The sequence below is a fragment of the Peromyscus californicus genome, unplaced genomic scaffold (assembly GCF_007827085.1).
Source record: "Peromyscus californicus insignis strain IS unplaced genomic scaffold, ASM782708v3 Scaffold_3__1_contigs__length_106647218, whole genome shotgun sequence".
NCBI classification, from domain to species: Eukaryota; Metazoa; Chordata; class Mammalia; order Rodentia; family Cricetidae; genus Peromyscus; species Peromyscus californicus.
This window is the reverse complement of record NW_026294551.1, coordinates 64518158-64539635: the sequence shown is the minus strand read 5'-3', so window position 1 is coordinate 64539635 and position 21478 is coordinate 64518158. Positions and strand designations below refer to the sequence as shown.

General features: G+C 46.4%; 1 protein-coding gene across 1 annotated transcript; it reads right to left on the bottom strand.

Moving 5' to 3' along the window:
- Window positions 1-8766: 8766 nt before the first annotated feature.
- Window positions 8767-9738, bottom strand: LOC128122592 (olfactory receptor 11L1). Its single transcript, XM_052758231.1, has one exon. It carries the CDS (start codon window positions 9736-9738, stop codon window positions 8767-8769), a length of 972 nt encoding a protein of 323 aa, XP_052614191.1.
- Window positions 9739-21478: the final 11740 nt, after the last annotated feature.

The following is a 21478-nucleotide window of genomic DNA, read 5'->3' as shown; positions in this document are numbered from 1 at the left end:
CTTCATTCTCCTCCACAGCTGAGGCAAGGTTTTGAAGGATCAGGAGCCAGACAGACCCCCTGACAGACAGACAGGGAGAGAGAGGGATCAGTTCAGATAATGAAGATGGCGAGCTTCTGGCCTTTCCCTCCCCTTCCTGTCCAGAGACAACAGCCTAGCGGGCTTTTCTCTATCAGGGCTCCCTTCCAGGTGACTGGTTCAAGGCTGGTCCTGAGCTGTGGGTCTTTGAGCCCTTCTTTCTTTGTTTACATTGACCAGCCCGAAAGCAGGGGAAGGAGACCCCTCCCCGGCCACTCAAAACACTTACAATCCCCAACCTTGCATATGGCGGTGTGGGTGGGTGGACATAGTCCCCTCTGTACCCCGCAGGGAGTCTTTCTCTCCGCGTGCCTTGCTGTGTGAGCTTCTTCACTTTTAATAAAACTTGACACCTGTTGCTGCCTACGGTAGCCGAGACATTTCCCGCCTTGTAATTCTTTAACTGGAGGAGAAAATAACCCCGATGAAGACACCTAGGCGATAAGTTTCATCACCCAGCCGGTTTCAGCAAGAGTCCTGTTGAGTTGGCAACCCAGAATCCCCCTTTAGCACTGGAGCTCCCATCCTCGGACCTGCGCATCTGCTCTAAAGTCCCCTTGGCTGTGCTGGACTTAGAACGAACTGACTCTCTTTCAGCTGCAGCAAGACACTTGACTCCACCTTGCCTCCCTTGCATGGAGTCTTACCATCTCCGGCCACACCGAACAATCTTTTCCCTTTAACATCACCCACAACTCGGCCTTTCTCCACTCTCCCACCTGTAAAGTAGGGAGAAAACCTGAGCCCACTCTTAGCGAGGATCACAGTGGGTCCTGAGCTCACTGAGGACTCACAGTTCTATCTCCAACTGACTCCATGTATGTTCTGTCCTCTGAAAGACCGGGCAGCACTTCCTGCAGAGTATCTGCTTTCTGATGAGACTAACCCTGGAATGCTCTAGGGCTCAGGTGCAGGCTGCCCACCAGACTAACAGCACCCCACAGGGCAGTTGCTTTAGAAGTTCAGCTGTGTGGAGATGACAATCCTTTTATTAGGGCATGTTGTGGTATCGTCTTGTGACCTGGGAGCTTTGAATTGTAGGTAGGACTCTGGCCAGTGCAGGTCCTGAGGAACAGCATGCTGGCGTGGGCTCTTCTCCTCTCCAATGGTCCTCTCTGGTTAGAGTAATGTGGTGCCTGGGCCATGAGTCTATAGCAGCTTGAGCAAGAAGAGGGGAGCTCAGGACACCACAGCCAAGCCTGCTGAAGACTGGAGTCCACTGCAGATATTCTCTGTGTGTCTGGAGTCTGTGACCCATCAGCACCCCTAGTAGACAGTGGGTCCTGAGGAATGGAGTGGGGGAGGAAAAAGAGAGCAGAATGTTGGTGATGCAGCCCATTTGGAATGAGCTGCAAAGACAGTAGAGTTCTCCATCCAGGATCCTCACCTGACTCCATCCTTTGGCTTCAACAGGGGCCTACCTCCTATCCCCAGAGGACATTTCCAGAGCAGGGAGAAAAAAAACCCAACAAACAGGTGTGGTTTCTAAAAACACCAAGTGCAGGCAGGTGAAGGGCGTCAGTGATGACAGATTCACGTTGGTGTAAACATCTCCACCTTGTACTTGTTGTCCAAGTGGTCACTGTGTACTGCTCAGCCAGAGGGAGCCCCTAGCTGAGGACTCTGTGACCTGGTTATCCTCTTACTTTCCTTCCTTCTTGGTGACCTTTTTTGTCTGGTGTCTTGGAGAGGCACTGACCACAGTAGGCAAACTTAGGGGAAGCACCCCTGGGCCCTGCCTGATCACCTCTATGCCTGGCTATCATTGGTTGCACACAGGGGGAGTGAGGGGCTCTGGAAGGTTCCTCTGACCTTGGGAACTTATCCTTCAGTGCCCCATGGTACTAGACATGATGTTACTCCATGGGTGGCCATGGTGCTATCAAGTAAGATGAAGTTACTTAGGGCTTAGGCCCTGGGATGGAGCCTCCCTACTCCTCTTCTTTGCTTCAGCTCTCACTTTTCCCTTTATTTGCTGACTTCTGCTCTCTAGTCAACGTCACTGATGGGCCCCCTGCTCCTTTGGTGAGGACAGACTCCAAAGAAGCATTAGGGGAAGCAGAGAGGACCCAGCAGTGTGGAGCAAGAGGCCCTGCCAGGTCCTCAGCATGGAAGTCCAAGCAGGCTGGGGACATGTGTGATAAGACAAGAAGAGGGCTGGAGCAGCTGAGGTGGCTTCTTCAGGTTAGTTTTCTGGAATCACCTGGGATGCCTTGGAGGCACAGAGGTTTGTTCTAGAAGCTCTGTGTCTGCTCCCGACTGATGGGGAGAAAGCCTGAGTGAGAGTCTTGCTGACAACCCTCCAAGTACACAGTTTTAAGGGTCCAGAGAACACTTGGCCCCCAAGCGTGAGGATCTCTTGACTCAGACAATCAGGGTTTACTTCCTAGTTCTGTGGTGTGACCTGCACACAGTGATTCAGGTTCTCTGTGACTCGATCTCCTCAAAAGCTTTGAGTCCTTCATGGGTGGTTGTGAGGCTTTCACAGGTTATAGGGAAACACTTACAGCAAATGATGCCTGGCTTGCTGAAGTTCTCAGAGTGATGGCTGTCCTAAGATCATTTATTTAGCACTTACTATGTGCCTTCCCTGTTAGGCAGCAATGAATGGGAACACACCTTCTTCTTGAAGAACGGAAATGAGAGGACAGAGGTGGGAAACTGAGTAGGAAGTCTCCTGCTGAAGAATCATACCAGGAGGCATGAGGGAGGGTCCTTTCTCACCCTGGGCAGAGAGACATCCACCGACAGGAGAGGGAACCCAGGAGTCCCTGCCGCTGCCCATCACTGACTAAGCTCATAATTAAGAATAATCCTACTGCATCAGCTGATACAAGCCCTTGGAGGCAAGGTGGGGAGCCTGAAGTGTTCCAGGGGAAAGGCTGCTAGGAAGTACAGAGAAGGCTGAGACACAGGGCCTCTGTACTAAAACCTCCCCGTGGGGGTATCCAGTAGAGGACTCCAAAGTGCAGGAGACACAGCACAGTCCTTCCCAAGAAGGACATCAGGTCCACCTCCCCCACTCAAGAAGTCCCTGAGCCAGGCAGAGTGAGGGCAGTCACGTAACAAGTGTTTGTAAGTATCTCTGAGCCACCAGAGATAAGCAAAAGGAAAGGGAGGATGGCCTTCACCACCAGAGGTGAAGTAAGTGGCTTCTGTGCCTGGGCATGAGGTGGGTAGGTACACTGTGAGAGGAGGCCATGGGGGCAGATCCAGAGCTGGCCAGCTGCGCACAGGCCAAGTGGGAGTTCTGGGATAAAGGCCACTTGCCCCAATCACCTGCTCTTTGTCTTCCAGCCCCCTTCACATCAACATTGACACAGACATGGGATACTTATCTACAGATTTGTGCTGAACCACCCTTTGCTCTCAGAAACTGAAAGACATACAAGGCAGGGACCAATTATACTCTAGAAGGTGTTGGTTTTGCTCACTAACAGCAGACCCTCTGTAAAAACTTGAGTTCAAGGATAAAGAAAAACACCACCCTTGTCCACACAATGTTTTCAGCCATAAAGACCAAAGGAGTAAGGCAGTACTCAGCAAATTAAGTTGATATCAGACGGGTCTCACCTTTTCTTTCATTTGTTGTTCCTAATCTTTATAGGTACTTAAATAAAATGATATATGTGCAAATGACAGGAAAGTAAAACTGAAAACTTTGAGGAGCAAAGGGGACTGATGGGAGCGGCAGGGCAGGGACAGGGGAGGAGGTGGGGGTGAAAATGTAGATACTCAGAGAACAGAACATGCTGGTGTGCTGAATGCCTCAAGAAACTCTGTAAAAGAAATAGAATAATAAAACATCAGCTTAAGCTTTTTGATCACTTGCAGATGGACAGTTTGGCATTTTTGCTAACAATTTATGACAACCGTGCATCTGAATAACAGATATGAACTCTGTTTGTAAGGCTATGGAAACATCTATTTCTTCAGTACAAAGGCATCAGGCATTTACCCTATTCATTATGTGGTTTGCAGAAAGTCTTTTCTGGCTAAAAAAATCTCTCTAACAGGCATGTAACAAACCCTGCTGGTTCTCCATTCTGTCCAGTGCCTGGAGGAGCCTCTCCCAGGCACTCACTTTTCACCTTGAGAAGTACAAAGGATCACAAGAGACAGACTTCCATTTGTAAGTGTGTGTGCGAGTGCACACAGACACACACAAGCACATACATGCATGCACACATACACACATCATAGCCTATCTTCGTTCTAAGCTGGAGAATATTTAGTAGACTTCTAATTTATTATTTGATCAGTCAACTCATCCCAGTCATTCAAACTGATTGTGTTTAAATCTTTATAAAAAGTCTTCATTTATATATAAGAACAGGGAGCCCAAAATAAAGAAACTTCTTTCCATGTCGTGATCTCACTGAGATTGCTGAGAGGATCACGTAATTGCTACTTGATCAGAATGTTCCTTGGGAATACACCTCAGACATTGGCTCCCCTCCACCTCTTCCATAATTGCAGTGTAATTTTTTACAGATATATTTTTGATGGTTCCAGTAACAACTGTTATTAAATTGTCACATTTTCTGTATCCACGTGTTGTCAGTGTTCAGTACAAACTGTGCCCTTAATGTGAGGCTGGATTTTTTATTTAAGAGTAAGTGTGAGTTGATATTTACAGAAGTAAGTAGAATTTTAATCAAAATCAGGCTGTTCCCCCAAAGATTTCAACAGAGATTATTGTAGAGGATTTTTTTTTCTCATGTGGGGCCGGAAGAATAACAAACCATAGAGATGACTGCAAGATCCACGAAGTTATGTGGACAGGAAATGCCCACTAGAGGTAGTAAGACATTGATATGAAGCAAAAGTGGTATGCTGGGGGCCTAAGAACACTGTAGGGAAAGGGAACAGTAAAAACTTCCCTTTGGAAAGAGCTGACCCCCTCTCTCAGGTTGACATCTTCATAGGAGAATGAAGAATTTAAGGCCAGCCTGGAATATATAGTAAGTTCCAGACCTTGAAATACAACATGGGATCTTGTCTATATAAAAAAAAAATCAATCAGCCAATCCATGGGGAAATGATGTTGTGTTTTCTGTGGTTTTCATGAGAGTAGAAAGGTTGATTGATTGGTAGTTCAAAGCCAGTTTCCCCATTTATCATTTAACTGTTGGTAAGATAGAACATTGACCAAAACTCACAGACAATCATATATTAATAAATTAACTGTGTTTTATTTTATAACACAATGGATAGTTTACATGGTTGAGTTTAGACAGTAGATGCATGTTGGTGTACAAAGAAGTCCTTCATGGTAGTAGACGGGCTTTGTCCAAGGTTCTGAACTAGTCTCCCCAACATTTCTATGACCAGAAAAACAACCAGATTTCTGAAATTGTTCCTTTAAAAAGATAACATAGGCAGGGTACACCTTTAATCCCAGGACTCAGAGACAGAGGAAGGCAGATCTCTTTGAGTTCAAGTCCAGCCTGGTCTACAAAGCAAGTTCAAGGCCAGCCAAGGCTGCATAGTGAGACAATGTCTCAAAAAACAGAGCATAAAAAAAGACAATATATGCACAATGAAAAAAATAGTATTTTTTTAATGTGATAATATAGTGCTGGAGAGATGGTTCCATATTTAAGAACATCTGTTGTTCTTACAAAGGGCTCATGTTTGGTTCCCAGCATTCACATGGTGTCTCACAACCATCCATAACTCCAGTTCTAGGGAATCTGATGCCTTCTTCTAACCTCCATTGCTACCAGGCACACATGTGGTACACCTACATACATACAGGTGAAAAATTCACACACATAAAATAAAATAATCTAAAAAAAATTAAAGGGTGATATTGGTTGCTTTAACCCTGCAACACAGTCTGGTGAAGGGAACTGAGGATTGGGCTAAATGTCAGTCCCCTTAAGCACACCTCTGTACAGTCTGGGGACACTAGTATTTTCCTTGGTGTGGTCCCCTGTCGGAGAAGAAAGGCAGCCTCATCAGAGTGCTTGTGTTGGAAGAGTCCAATAGTCCAGAACCTGCTGCAGCTCAGGCTTCCTTCTCAGGGGGCCTGTCTTCAGAATCACACACCAACCACTTTGCCTAGTGAAAGCTGAGTATAAACCGTGCCCTGTGAAACCATTAACACCTGTGTCCTCTAGGTCACTTCACATTATAGCCCATGCTGTTTAATGCTTCATTTAGGATACTCTGCTCACTAATTCCAATCCCTTGGAAAACAGTTTCTTTAACCTGATTTTGTCTTAGCACATAGCTCACTCTCCCTCAAGAGGGATAATTGCCCATCTACCGGCCCTCTTCCTCTTACATGCTGTCTCCACGTTCTTCAAATTCAGATCCACTGCTTTTTACTGATCTCTTTCCAGAAAAATAAGCAAATCCCCTCTCCATTTCCATAAAATAGTGTTGAAATGACCTCTCACCCCCACCACACATCCTACAGTAAATAAAGCATTTCCCGCTGTGTGTTGGCATGTCCACATTTGCCCACAGTCCACATTTGCTGAATCTTGGGCTCTGGTTAGCACTTCCAGTAATCATTTATATTTTTATGTACTAACTGACCTACCCCACAAGTGTTTGGATGTACCCAGATGCTTAAAACCTTACGATTTACAAAAATACAAGTGTCCCTCCAGCAAGACACACTTTTCTCGCCTTTCTAAAACACATTTCTCAGGACAACTGTTCACCGATGTCCCTGCCTGTGGTTCCTACCACTCATTCCCTCCTCCGCAGTCACCCTGCCCACAACGAGGCCACCACCCCGCAGAGAAACAGCAGCAGTGTCTGTTCTGAGATGCTTAACAAAAACTCCATCCTTCTGCCAGCCGACAGCCACTCCCATCCCTACAAGGAGTCTGCGCAGGAATTGCAGGAGTTGCCGCCCCCCCCCCCACACCCCTGTGGATGCTTCAGTTCTGTTTCTAGGCTAGGTTTACTTTTCCTTCATGTTTCATGTTCTGAAGCTCCTTCATGGCCTTTTCTCCACTTGGTTCTCTTGTGCACATTCTCCACCAGCATACTTCCTTTGGTGGGTCCTATTATTAAACCTAAAATCAAGCCAGTTTCCTCCCTGTCATGAGCTGCTGCAGTGGCCCTAACAGTTCTGTGGGTTCTCTTGTGCTAAAATCACTGAGATTTTTAAATGTAAAGTTTACCATTCAGTTGCATATATGCCACCCTTCAGTGATCATTTAGACAGAATTTTAAAATTCTGCTGGGCTTTGAACCTGTACAGTCGAGCCCTGCCCCCTCTCCAAATGCTTGTCTGGACTTGTGGGTTCCTCCATGCCTTCTTCTGTCCTCAGTGCCTGTCCTGCGCCTGGCTGCTCCTCTTGGTCTTCTCATCCGGAAGCGGAGGTTGAAGCCCTGTGAACCTCGCTGTTCTAAGCCCATGTGCTGATCCCTTTTCCATCTCCAGTACCAGCTTGTTTGATTGTTTCCCAGTGGTCACCTCTAGCAAACTCAAGTTAAGAGTTTCTTTGTGCTTTTTTTTTGTTTTTTAATGCATTTCTCTTCTTCCAGAGCAGAGCATCCATTAAGGAAATGTCTTCCTTCCCTGACCTTTTTGTGTATCCTGTCCGACAGTAACACAGACCTGGTATAGGTCAAGGGATTAACAATATCTGCAGGATTAATGAACGGATCACTGGCCGAGACCAACCCAGATCTCCTAAGTTTCATCTGAATTACGAAAACGGGAAAGTGAGTAAAGACGTGAATCCCAAGACATAAAGTTTTGTAACTCTTCTGTCCCCCCTCACATCTTTTTCTTTGTTTCTTTCTTTTCTAGATTGTCATTAATCAAAACACCTTAAAATTCTGAGTCATTGTTGGCAATAGTCGAGAGACAGCCCGAACTGACCTACTCTGGTGATGGGATGGCCAAACACCCTAATTATTGTGCTAGAAACCCCATCCAATGACTGAGGGATCTGGATGCAGAGATCCATGGCTAGGCCTGGGGGATCTCTGGGAGTCCAATTAGCGAGAAAGAGGAGGGTTTATATGAGCGAGAATTGTTGAGACCAAGGTTGGATAAAGCACAGGGACAAATAGCCAAACGAATGGAAACACATGAACTATGAACCAATGGCTGAGGAGCCCCCAGCTGGATCAGGCCCTCTGAATGGGTGAGACAGTTGATTGGCTTGATCTGTTTGGGAGGCATCCAGGCAGTGGGACTGGGACCTGTCCTCAGTGCATGAGCTGGCTGTTTGGAACCTGGGGCTTATGCAGGGACACTTAGCTCAGCCTGGGAGGAGGGGACTGGACCTGCCTGGACTGAGTCTACCAGGTTGATCTCAGTCCGCGGGGGAGGCTTTGCCCTGGAGGAGGTGGGAATAGGGGGTGGGCTGGGGGGAAGGTGAGGGGGGCAGGAGGGGAGAGAACAAGGGAATCCGTGGCTGATATATAGAACTGAACTGTATTGCAAAATATATATATATATAAAAATCTGAGTCATATAAAACAGAAGTGCTTGGCACTGCAGAGTTCTTACTTATCCTTTCTTACTGCGAGGACATTTCAAACCTTCGTCTCTATGCGTTCATTCTTCCTACAGCTACTGAATAACACCAGACTTTGTGTCTAAAAGGCTTTTTCTCTGATAGCGCCTTAGAGAAACTTCTGCACCCGGGCTGCATGAGTGAGAAACAAAGCCCAGTGCAGAGCCGGGAAGCACTGTGTGTGCAGGGGTCCCTAGTGAGCGAGGCCACTCCCTTTCACTTTTGCTCTGTAGACACTGCACTTCATTCTCATGACTTTTCTAACTGCCTCCTTGAAGTCTTTGTTCCTCAGGCTGTAGATAACTGGGTTCAGCAGTGGAGTGACCACGGTGTAGAAGACCGAAATGACCTTGTTGATTTCTGGTGACAGGTGTGCATTTGGACGCACGTACATGGAGATCATGGTCCCATAGTAGATGGTGACCACGGCCAGGTGGGAGCCACATGTAGAAAACGTCTTCATACTGCCGGAGGTGGAAGGGATTCTCAGAATGGAGGACACTATGAAAACGTAGGACAGGAGAGTTAGAAGGAAACAGATGCATAGCACAGCGATGGACAGGACAAAGATGGCCATCTCCGTCACATAGACACTGGAGCAGGACAGCTGCATTAATGGAGGGAGGTCGCAGAAGAAGTGGTTGATGCGGTTGGGCCCACAGAAGTCCAACTTAGAAATCATCAGGGAAGGCAGGAAGCCGGTGCCCACCCCGGTCACCCAGGAGACTGTGACCAGAGCGGCACAGTTGTCAGGATTCATGAGCAGGGAGTAGTGGAGTGGGCTGCAGATGGCCAGGTACCGGTCGTAAGCCATTGCAGCAAGGAGGAAACATTCGGTAGCACCAAAGAACACAAAGAAGTAGAGCTGGGCCATGCAGGCGGGGAAGGACAGCGTGTGGCCCCAGGAGGCCAGGTTGGCCAGCAGCAGGGGCACAGTGGTAGACGTGTACCAGATCTCCAGGAAGGACAGATGTTGGAGGAAAGTGTACATGGGAGAGCGCAGGCGCGGGTCCTCACTCACCACTATGATGATCACCATGTTGCCTGTGATGGTGAGGAGATAGAAGCACAGGAAAATGGCAAAGAGGAGGGACTGCCACCCAAGAAGGTTCTGGAATCCTAAGAGCTGAAATTCAGTGACCTTGGACAGGTTTTGGGGTTCCATTTTCTGTGAAGGCAGAACACATTTTGGAAAACATGGTATATACAAGGCATAAAGCATTTGCAACTTTTGTTGTCTGGAATGCCCGAGGTTAGTCTTTTAGTAGTTTGAAACTATTGTATAGTGTGTTGGTTACTTGTCGGACAAAATGCAACTTCTGGGAGGAAGGGTTTATGTCGGCTCACAGTTTGCAGATAGGGAGGGCATGGTGTGGAGGGCATGGTGTGGAGGGCATGGTGTGGAGGGCATGGTGTGGAGGGCATGGTGTGGAAGGAATGATGGGGAGGGCATGGTGAGGAGGGCATGGTGGGGTGGGCATGGTGGGGTGGGCATGGTGGGGAGGGCATGGTGAGGAAGGCATGACAGGTATGATGGGGAAGGCATGGCAGGCATGGTGGGGAGGGCATGGTGGGGTGGGCATGGTGTGGAGGGCATGGTGTGGAGGGCATGGTGTGGAGGGCATAGTGTGGAGGGCATGATGGGGAGGGCATGGTGTGGGGGGGGGATGGTGGGGAGGGCATGACAGTAGGAACATGAGGCAGCTGGTACCATTGTATCCACAATCAAGAAGGAGAGATGGGGACAGGGGGCTGAGCTCCCTGCCAAGCTTTCTCCTTTTCATTTAATCCAAGACTCCCGATCACGGGCAGTGCTGTCAGTCAGGGAGTCCTCTCACCTAACTGACCTAATCTAGACACTCCCTCCCAGACATGCCCACAGGCTTGTCCATTTGATGATCTCGATATCAAATTGACAATTAACATCAGATGCAGGTTTTCAGAGGGACGAATGTGTTAATTCCAGCTTTCCACTATACAAACACATTTTGATTATTTGGGTTTCTCTTTTCAATTTGGGGGCACAGGGTCTCACTAGGTTGTCCAGGCTGGCCTGGAATTCGTCATCTGCTGGCCTCAACCCGTCGTGTGCTGAGATCACAGGTGCCCACTGCCACACCCAGCTTGTACCCACATTTAAAGGAACAAGCTGAAAGGATATGTCAAATCCTGGGAAGAGATCGAGTCCCATTTCTTTGGCGTTTATGAAATACTGAAGTCTCAGATCCAAAGACACAAGGAAAAGACACATAGGAAGTAGCACACACACTTAAGAAGGAGGCAAGCTGTCTGAACGATGAGGGAGGTGAGCAGGATGAGAGTTCTGGTTCGTAACAACACATCGAAAATAAATTCTCCTACCTAAAATGTATACGTTTATGTTTGACATCGATAACATTGAACAATCTCAGAAACTGATAAAAACAACAAACCTTTATTAAAATGATGAATTTGTGGAAGAAAATGCCTTTCTTGTCTGAAAAGGAGAGAGAACGCACTCTCTGAGATCCTGGGAAAGTTTATTCACTCTTCCTTAAATAATGTTTCACTGACAATCTACTGTGTGTGTATGTGTGCGTATGTGTGAGCATGTGTGTGTGTGAGAGAGTGTGGATATGTGTGAGCATGTGTGAGTGTATGTGTAGCTGAGTGATCAGTTAATTTATTTCTCACTCCCACAAAGGCCCTTCTTACCTATTAGGTGACACAGTCCACCACAGAGAAGAAGGGTCTAGAAGTCAGTGTTTTCCAAACACTGCTTATGTTCCCTCATTTCCACAAATGCCTTCCTGGAAGATGTCGTCTTTTCCAGAGGGACTTAGTCCTCAGCTTTCTTTTATCCACAGGGCTTTCTTCTCATCTCTGCTCCTCAAGGGCCCCTGCCATGTCCCTCCTGACCGCCCCCCCCATCTGTCCTCATTCCTAATCCTCTTCATTTGTCTTCAACATCTCACAGCTAGCTGATTTCTCCCTTTTCCTGGCCCACTGGTCACTCAATGTCCAGAACCGCATGCTCCCTGCCAGCCTCCACATCCGCATCTGCATAGCCACCTGGCTGCATGCCTCTCAGTCAGCTCATCTTTCTGCTTCTTGCATCCTTCTAACTAGTTACTTATTTGTGGTTCTGGGGACAGAAGCCAGGGGCCCCTTCCTCTTCACTCTAAATCCTGTCGTGGCTCTTCACTCCCAGGTCCGTGCATGAAGCGAAATTCAGGGTTTGTGTTGACAATCACTGTACTTGGAACGCACGCTCACATGTTTGGTGAGAATTAGCATCTGAGTCTCCACATCAACGGATTCACCTTACTGCCTTTGGCAGCGCACACGTCTCCCTCAGTGCCCATGGTCTTCCACCTCACTGCCCATGGTCTTCCACCTCACCGAGGAGTATCTCACCTCCCTCTGCTCACTTACTCAGGGCAGGATTTGTGATTTTGTGTGTCTCAGACTCAGTACAAGATTCTTTTGTTATATCAGCTAGCTCCAGACGCAAATATTCCCAATTCCTATCTACCCTCTGTTCTACACTGCTTGCCCTGTGAGGAAAGTGCCACCTTCTCTCTTGAACATCTCCACCATGCTTTCTTGGCAGCCCCTCATGTCCCATCTGCAGTACCCAAAAAGGTAGCTGAGCTAAAATTTTAACCCACAGGCAGATCATACCGAGAGCATAGATAGGAAGTGGCCACCACTCAGCTTAGTCACCCCTGGGCATGAGCTGTTCTCTGACTGGCCACATAGGTTCTTCATCTCTGCTGTAGTTTATAGTTGGTTACTTCTGCTTTCTCCTTACGTGTTTGAGTAAAATCAATGGACATGTCATATTCATGTGGCCCTGCATTTTTAAGTCGTCTGAAGATGACATGTTTAAATCTTCACACATGTTATCAGGAGTGTTCTCCCTGGTGTTGTGTGTGTATGAACCAAGACCTTCGATCCACACAGATGGGAGTGTCCTCAAGGGGGTGGGGGGTGAGTGAAGAACTGTTGAGGCACGGCTATGCTCACAAATTCTCTTGGCAAATCAACAATGGTATCTTTAAAAAATGGTCCTTTCGTACCTCAGCTTTCTCTTGCTTTGCAATAAGTATGTCACCACTAGACTCATTAAAATGAACAAAAACATGTTTTTAAAGAATAGTTTCGACTTAAGGAGGAATGGTCAGACAGTTAGTGAGACCATAGCGACTCCAAAGTGGCATGTACTAAAATATACTGATGGGAAGTCGGTTTGGGTTCCCGCCCACCTGATGCCCTCCCACAATACACACCCCAGTGCACAGCATGCTTCAGAAATGATCTGCTTATCACCTCCTAAAGTACAGGGCCCTTGAATGGTGGCTGCTTCCAAATGTCCATGTGACTTCACTTCTCCTGGGCTGGAGAAAAGCTTCTGCCTTCCCAAATGCTGTGTTCTGAAGCCCTGGGGCATATGTATGACCTCAGTTCTTACGGTGTCACTCCCCTCTAAATTATATGAAGTCAACAGAATCAAGAATGTCACTGATCTTTGCAGTCCTGCATATAGTAAAGTGAGTGACCTCCTGGAGTCACTTTTCTGCTATTACAGTTTTATTGCTGGCCAGTTGAGGCGCACTTACCTGCTCTTTCATATAAACAGAGCATGAGTCCAGGCTGAAATGGCTGTGGCCATTAGGTATAACGCGCTGGGGTGAGTATAACTTTAAAATCTAACATTCAAAACCACAAACATAACAGAAAGTATGTGATGCTGGACCAACACTAGAGGACATACCGTGTTATTTCCTGAATGCCATTTCACCTACATGTCCAAGCTGCTCTCCATACCTGCTCCTCTGAGTGGTGCCTGGAGGCCTGCGGGGCAAGGTTCCCCTTGCCCAGATGAGTGCTGTGCATGTATAGTGAGATCTGCGACCTGCCATCTCCTGTTGCTGTTGGAAGCTGAGGGAAGCAGACTTCTCCTTTCAATAGCCCTGGGTTTCCTGGGGACATGGTCCTTCAGAGACCCTGGCTCCCTAGACAGTCTTGCATAATTTCCCAGTCAAGTGGGTAAATAATGAGAACCTCCTGCTGAGATCCAGCCTTGTCCAGGAGCCTTCAATGACAAAATTCATGGGAGAGATACCACTGTCACATTCTCTGTGGAATGAACTTTTCCAAAATTTTAAATTAGGGTAGGTTCCAATAATTTTAACGTAAGACTTCAGTTATACAAAAAGATGTTTTATTTAAGCCCAGTGGTCACGCAATTGTGATGAACTTCCTAAAGGCTATGTAACTTGTGTTTGTTGAGTGGAATCTCATTGTTCTACCATAATTACAGATGAGGTTAAATATTATGCGCCTGCAAATGCATCAGTTCACAAGTTGCACAAACCCGTGCCAGAGATCTCTGTGTCTGTGAACACTCAGTTATCTAGTCACCGATAAGATGATGTCATAGGACTTGGCCTGGGCTTTGACACTCACCGATGTTTTAGAAGATGAATTGGAAAAGGGACGATCTTAAACTCGTCTGCAATCTGGCAGAACTTGAAATAAAACCCACTGGATGAAGAGCTGCGTCACTTATTAATTTATTAATATTTCTAGTTAAAATAAATGTATACATTTTAATTTAAAGAAAATATTAAAAGGTTTTATGGAGACAAGGTCTCGGACTGGTCCTGAACTCCTGCTCCTCTGGCCTCCACCTCCCTAGTGCTGAGATGACAGGCATGTGCCACCAACCCCAGGAGATGACTGACAAACATGTGCTACCAACCCCAGGACATGACAGGTGTGTGCCACCATCCCAAGGAGATGATGGACAACCATGTGCCACCATCCCCAGGAGATGACAGGTGTGTACCACTATACCCACCTACTCCTGAAGACTTTAAAATCACCCATTTATCCAACCAACAAGAGTGCATTGCTGAATGCCTGGCGTCCTTTCAGGCATTAGGTACATCAACACTGTGTGGTGGTATGGACTGCCTCATTTAACTAATATTTTCAAAATAATATGATCTATGTGTATAGCTTTCATAAAAATTCAGAGGAGGAAATAAAATATAGACAAATCTACAACTTTTGAAATACCCATGGTTCTGTGCTCCAAAGCCAAGCACCTGTGTTCCTTGAGATTGCCTATGTGTCTCCGCTTACGAGGTTGACAGTTGGATTATAGTGTAACCTCCATCTTGGTTCTTTTTGTGACTACTTTCACAGTTAATGTTCATCCTAGGAGCCTTAAAAACTTTTTTTGAGGAAAAAAATGTTGAAATCTTGTTAATTATTTATTGTCACAGTATTATGGGCGTTAGTATGACTGGCCTAGAAGCAGCTATGGCTCACGTAGTTGCTCACAGTTTGGGGTGAATACCATCCAGACCTAAGACCTGAGTGCTGGCAGAGAGGGACGAAATGGAGTCTACAAAGCAGGTCACGAACTCATTTTCCCTGTCAGCTGCAGAAACAAACCAACAGAACCTTGGTTCCGGTCAACACCAGCTGGATAGGTGGAGACAGGAGACAGGAGGGTCCTGGGGTTTACAAAGTCACAGCCACGAACCAGAGCCAGCCAAAGAGACCTGGGACATGGCAGCGTGCAGTTAGACTCCTCAGGCATCAGGCCTCCCAGGTAAAGGTGTGACAGGGAGAGAGGGTGACAAGGAGCCGATGGCCAAGGTTCAGCCAGGTCACCACAGGCCAAGAAGGAGAGATTAGGTGGGCACACATCACCTCTAAGAAGGAAGTAGGTAATTATGAGTGGGAGGAAATAGCCATAAAGGCTTGTGATATGGTTCAGCATATAAGGGGATTTACTAATGATCCCTGGGCCCCATATGATAGAAGGAGAGAACGCCCACAAGTTGTCCTCTGACCTCCACATGCCCACCACAGCACATGTATATACACAGAAACACACACACACACACACACACACACACACACACACACACACACACACACACACAATTTAATATAAAAAATTAAAAAAAAAAACAACCAAAATCATAAGCTGTCAGTCAGGGAGTCAAGTCATCCTGGTCCCCACGTCTTAAGCTCACGTGAAAAACTGATATACATTTAAACGAGTGATTGCAACCATAATTGACATTATTCGTAACTTAACATCTGACCTTGCTCTAACAACGCCTGACTCCGGTGAGGCTGCCAGCGTCCTCTAATCTGCTTTACCATCACGGATCCAAAGCAACTGTGCCAATGGACATGGGCTGGAGCCTTTGAAACCATGAGCCAAAACAAACATTTCCTTACAAAATCAACCATCTCAGGCGTTTTATCACGAGGCTGGAAAGCTAACTTGTTCATAGACATGCAAACTTCCTACAGTACCAAAAGTTCCACCCAGAATATCTAGCTACAGAGGCCATATTTGTACACGTAACTTTTCCTCTCTAAATGCAGGGCATGAGAGAGTCCTTTCTGACCTGGTCAAAAAACACTGACGATGAAGACATTGAGCATAGCTCAGAGAGTGTCAAGCACTAAGGTCAGGGGCACAGTGTCTCTCTTGCTGGTTTTCACTTCTCAAGGCTGTGTTCTAGAAGCTTCTAGATAATTAGAATGGTCTAGGGATTTGGAACTAGTGAAAAGAAAAGAAAGAAGAGATATTTAATTTGATGCAGAAAAAGAGAGATAAGCATCACTTAGAAAAAAGGAATTGAATTGAATGGGTTTACAAGAGCAATTAATTTACTAATCTCCTGCATCTTTATAATACTTTTTTCTTTTTCTTTTCTTCCTTCCTTTCTTTCTTTCTTTCTTTCTTTCTTTCTTTCTTTCTTTCTTTCTTTCTTTCTTTCTTTTTCACAGAGTATAACTATGTATCCCAGACTGGACTGGACCTTGCAATATAGACCAGTCTGGCCTCACACCCACGAAGATCTGCCTGCTTCTGACTCCCATCTGTTGGGAATACAGTTGTGCGCCACCACACCCAGCTGTATGTAAATTTATAAATGCCATCAGCAAGTGGTGACTTTAGGTAAATATGTTTGGGTTTAAAGGGAAGGATGTTCTAAAACTCAGGCTTTCAGTTGTTCAGAAGACTATACACTAGATAGGCACCTACAAGGAATGATGATTTGACAGACAGGAGATACAGCTAAGTGTTTTCTAGAATGTAATCCTACCATCTCGTCTACAAATGGGTGTTTGTTTGCTCGTTTTACTAATTAGATGCATACCATTGACCAAATCTCAATACAGCTTTGCCAGTGTGAGGACAGAGGAGGAGATTTTTCTAAAAGTCAGATTCATTTCCTAAAAGCCCTGACTGTCTCAGAACACATATCAGCATTGTTCTTATTTCCGACTTGGTCTAGGAAACCCAGAGTCTGGTTGTTGGGAGAATCATCTTCTGGCATATTGGCCTTGTTTTGTCTTTTCTATAAAGAATTCGGTGACGGCTTGATCTTGTTGCTACATTGTGGGTGTATTTCTGTGGCACGGAGATGCTGTCACAAACACTGCCTAGCAGCATCTTCCAGGAGAGGGGTAGGTAACACTGCAATTTTATTAGTATTTGTTTGCATTCCAAGGGCAGACTAGGGCAAAATGTCTACTATCAGTTTAGAACCGTTCGCAAGCAAATGAGTCAAACCACTGATTAAATTAAAACAAAGACATATAGAAGAAGAATGCCTAACCTAGGACTCAACAGTTAGTCCTTTCAAGACGTTACATCTTGAAATTAGCAGATAATTTGTTATTGTCTTCACGAGCCACTTGGTGCATAATTAGAAAGTCAAGCTTTTGAATACCCTGCGTTGAATTCACAATGGAGAAGAGAGAACTTCAGAACAATTAGACCCTGCAGACAATTGGATGTGTTCCCCAAAGGTCTGCGCTTCCTTTTCTTCTCCCCTGTGGAGCCAGGTCTGGGGGAGCAGCTGCCTGTACAGTTTAGAATCCTTATCTCCATCCACAATACACACGCACGAGCCTTCTAAAAGACCCTGTTTACCACCGAAGGTGGAGGCCGACAGGCTTGCATAACTCACCAGGGTCCTTGACGGGGCTTAGCAGAGCACTGGGTGTGAACCCAGGTCTAGCTCAGCTTTGAAGCCTCTGCCTTTCACAATGGAACCCTGAGGAACATTATGGAAATCGCAGGTGCTGCAGTTGTGGAAACAAACTCAATCCTCCAAAGAAAGTAGATGCATGTTAGCTTTTCAAAAGGTACCAGGACTGCCATGCAGCCTGGAGCTAGTAAATATACACACATAGAGACCAGACATCAATCCCCAAATCAGAGTGGTGAACCGGGTGGGTATGGAGAGAGCATCCTCTACACAAAACTGGGGAGTTTAGGGGTACGGCTCCCTGCGCTGGTACTTCCTATCACCATATTCATCAGAGAAGATGTGCTTTTCAGACAAATTTCACAACCAAAATTTTTTGAAGAAATTTTATTTCTAAAAGCCAAAAAAAATAAACTTACATTATACTCTGTGATCTTTTGTGGGGCTGAATTTTGTCTTGTTTCTTTTGAGAATGTCACGTCTTGTTAAAGAAACCACCTTCAAACATCCTCTGAGGTTTCTCTCGATTTCATTTTCACTCTTAGCCCAAGTAGGGGAAGGTGTGTTAGATGGAAGGACTTTTTTCCTGGTCTCTGTGAAGGGTTCCTTATTTGGACAAGTTGGTAATAGGTCACTTTGTGAATGAGCACTGAGGGTGTGAGATAAGTGAGATCACTCAGCCATAAAATGACAAATATCTCAGTCCCCTTATTCCAGGTAATCTAGAGTCAATCATAAGCACAGGAAGAATGGTGAGGTGGGAAGCAGAGTTTGTTTAGTGGGCGCTGAGCTTCCGTTGGGTAAGAGAGGGAAGGAGCTTTAGAGAAAACCAATACGTTATAAATATCTTCAATGCCATTGAACTGTACACTTAAACTGTACACTTAAAATTCAAATTTTAAATATTAAAATGTAAGTACATTTAAAGGTGCAAATTTTGTAACGTACGTCTATCACAATTCTTAAAATTAGGAGAAAAAAATGTAGGGTACGGTTGCTTAAATGCAAACAAACTGAGGTCCTAAAAACAATCAGGAAGGGACTTGCTGAGTCAGTGTCTGTTGTCTCTGAGTTGGTGGTGAGAGACAGGGTGAGGGGTGGGGGAGGGTGGGGGGATTGGGGTGGGGAGGTTAGAAAAGAGAGGGAGAGGGAGGGGTGCGGGAGGGGGAAGGAGAGGGAGAGAAAGAGACATACAGTGGCCCAGAAGCACACTGACCAGGGAACTGGGCTGAGCACTGGGTGTGGCTCCCCCTAGTGGCACAAAGGTGGAACCAAAGAGCACTGGGGACATGTTGAAAAGAACCCACTGATGTTCTGGAGCAGTGGAACACAGACCAAGGAACCGAAGGAGTGAGGATATCTGGGGTACGGATGCCAGTGAACTAATGCAAGGTCAGAGAAGACAGGAAACAGATGGAGAGGAGGGTGAAGAGAGAGGCAACTCAGAATAAGACCTGGACCCAGGCAGCCTGACCTTGAGGTGGCTTGTGGGGCTGAGGAGGGAGCAGGGAGGGCAGAGTGGGTATCCAGGCACAGCCAGGCTGCATGGGAGCAGGCACACCATCAGAGAGAGAAGACCCTGAGAAAGTGCAAATTCCAATTAGATCCTCTTCTCCCTAGAGAGCTAGAAAGTGCCAGGGAAGCATTCTCACACATCACACTTATACTGCAATTCATCTCATTTCTGTCCACCGCTTACCTAGATGGGTATCCACAAGGGAATTTTGTGTATTTTCGAGAACGGTGGGGCCAGTGAGGTGGCCCGGTGGGTAAAGGTGCTTGCTGCCAACCTTGACGACCTGGATTTGAGCCCCTAAACACACATGGGGGTGGGGGAGGGAAGAACAGACTCTTACAAGTTGTTCTCTGACCTCTCTATGATACGTGTGCCGTGGTACACACATGCCTACACACACACACACACACACACACACACACACACACACACACACACACATACATAAACTCCATTTTGTTTGAGCTCACCTGCCCGATGCCCACCCCAACCCCACCAGAAGCATATTGTCTACCACACTTCTCATTAGCCTCCTAGGTACGGAAGTCTGGCTTCAGGTGAGGCCCGAGAGCAGCAGGTCCAGACATTTGCCGGATATATTTCACTGCCTCCTATTTGGTCGGATAGAACGATGCTACAGCACGTATCTGAGCGATGGAGATACAGAGCAAGAACACCTGTACCGTCTACAACAGCACAGATGGTGACCCTTGAACTCTCCCCTAGACAGCGTCTTTGATAAACTGTGTTGATTATGCTTGTCCACTTCCTTATTTATCCTGCTGGTATTTGTTCAACAGCCATATGTCTCCATCATTCTGTAATGTTCTGGGGGTAAAAGAAGTTTGTGAGAAATCTCCCATGACTAACATGGCTAGATTCTGATTCATCCTTCTCTTCAAATTGCAATTTCTTTTATTTTTCTTCAATTACATATAGTTGCTATATGGCAAACCTCTATTAAGCATGTGGTACCTATTTAATACTCTGAAGAACCTTAGAGAGAGAGACTTTAACACCGTCATCCTTGGATGTGAGATGAAACACAGCACAGGACAAGGCACAGTCTGCCCCAAACTACTCCGTTTGTAGCCAGGATCTACTTTGCTCTCCCTAAGCCTTCTGCTCCTGCTTTCTTCTCTGATGTCACATCTTTAATGTCTTTTGTATTTAGCTCTGAAGAATCTGTTTCAATTATCCACTTAACCCTGAGACAGATGGCCTCAAGAGCACTTTGACACTTTGCCCCACTAAAGCTCCAAGCCAAGACTTATCTCATAATAAAGCTCAGCTGCCAGGTCCTGAGTCGCCAGCCTGGCCACTCCTTGCAAGCTTATCTGCTACTGTTTGCCAGGGTCAGCCTTCCCGGAGACTTCTTAATCATCTGGACATGGCCAGCCCCTCTGTCCAGGACACTTTGGGGCCACACAGCCTGGAACAGGGGCTTTCTCTGTGCCAGCTTGTCCTCGCCTTTCCTGTCTTAGCTCAGAGGCCTTTGAGCTCCAGCCACCGGGGCTTCATGTTAGAGTCCTGTGCTATGCTCCCACAGACCCGGTAAGGAGCATTTCTCCTAGTCAGCACTTGTCCTTGTTACCCTGAGTCTGAGTTGGTCTCCACCAGCTGAGCACAAGACTCCTGGAGGGATGAGGTCCAATTTCCAGCCTTCTCCTTGCACCTTAGTACCCAGTGCTGCCTCTGAGACTCAAGACTCCCAACAAATACACCCTGGGGACAGGACGTATGGATGAACGTGGCAGAAGCATGCCAGCCACCAAACAAACAAACCCTCAGTAGAGTCAAGAGTGCTCAGAGGACAGACATTAACCACCTCACCATGCTCACCCTGGTCCTGCCTCCTCTCGGGACCAAGTCACAACACATCCTCTACAAAATTACTTTACTCCAAGTCTCAGCCTTTCCCATTCAACGGGTACTGTTTTCACGGGCTGGACTTGTTCATTCCAGAGGCTAAAGAGATGGCTCCGTGGTCAAGAGGGCTTGCTGTTGCTCTTGCAGAGGACATGAGTTCCGTTCCTGACACCCATGTCAGGTGGTTTGCAAGTACCTGTAACTCTAGCTCCAGAGGATTCTATGCCCTCTTCTGGCCTCCTCGGGCAGGAGGGCACTCGTTATACTATTTATACTGTTCTCATCCGTGCTGGGCCACACCCCAGTCATTACCATCCACATCATTCCATGCATCTTCCCTTGAAGTAGTAGTTTATTTCTGAAAGTAGAAAATCTCAAGTTTAGAGGAAGAAAGACTAAGGGGAAAAAATGAGTATTTTGTGTAAGATTTTTTTTTTATAGTGATTACAGCAGGAAAAGTCCATGGTGCCATTCAGAAAGTTGTGGGAGGAAGGAGAGCAGGT

What these genes read in the sequence shown, in the direction of transcription:
- LOC128122592 (XM_052758231.1), bottom strand. Translation starts at nt 9,738, where the DNA reads ATGGAACCCCAAAACCTGTCCAAGGTCACTGAATTTCAGCTCTTAGGA.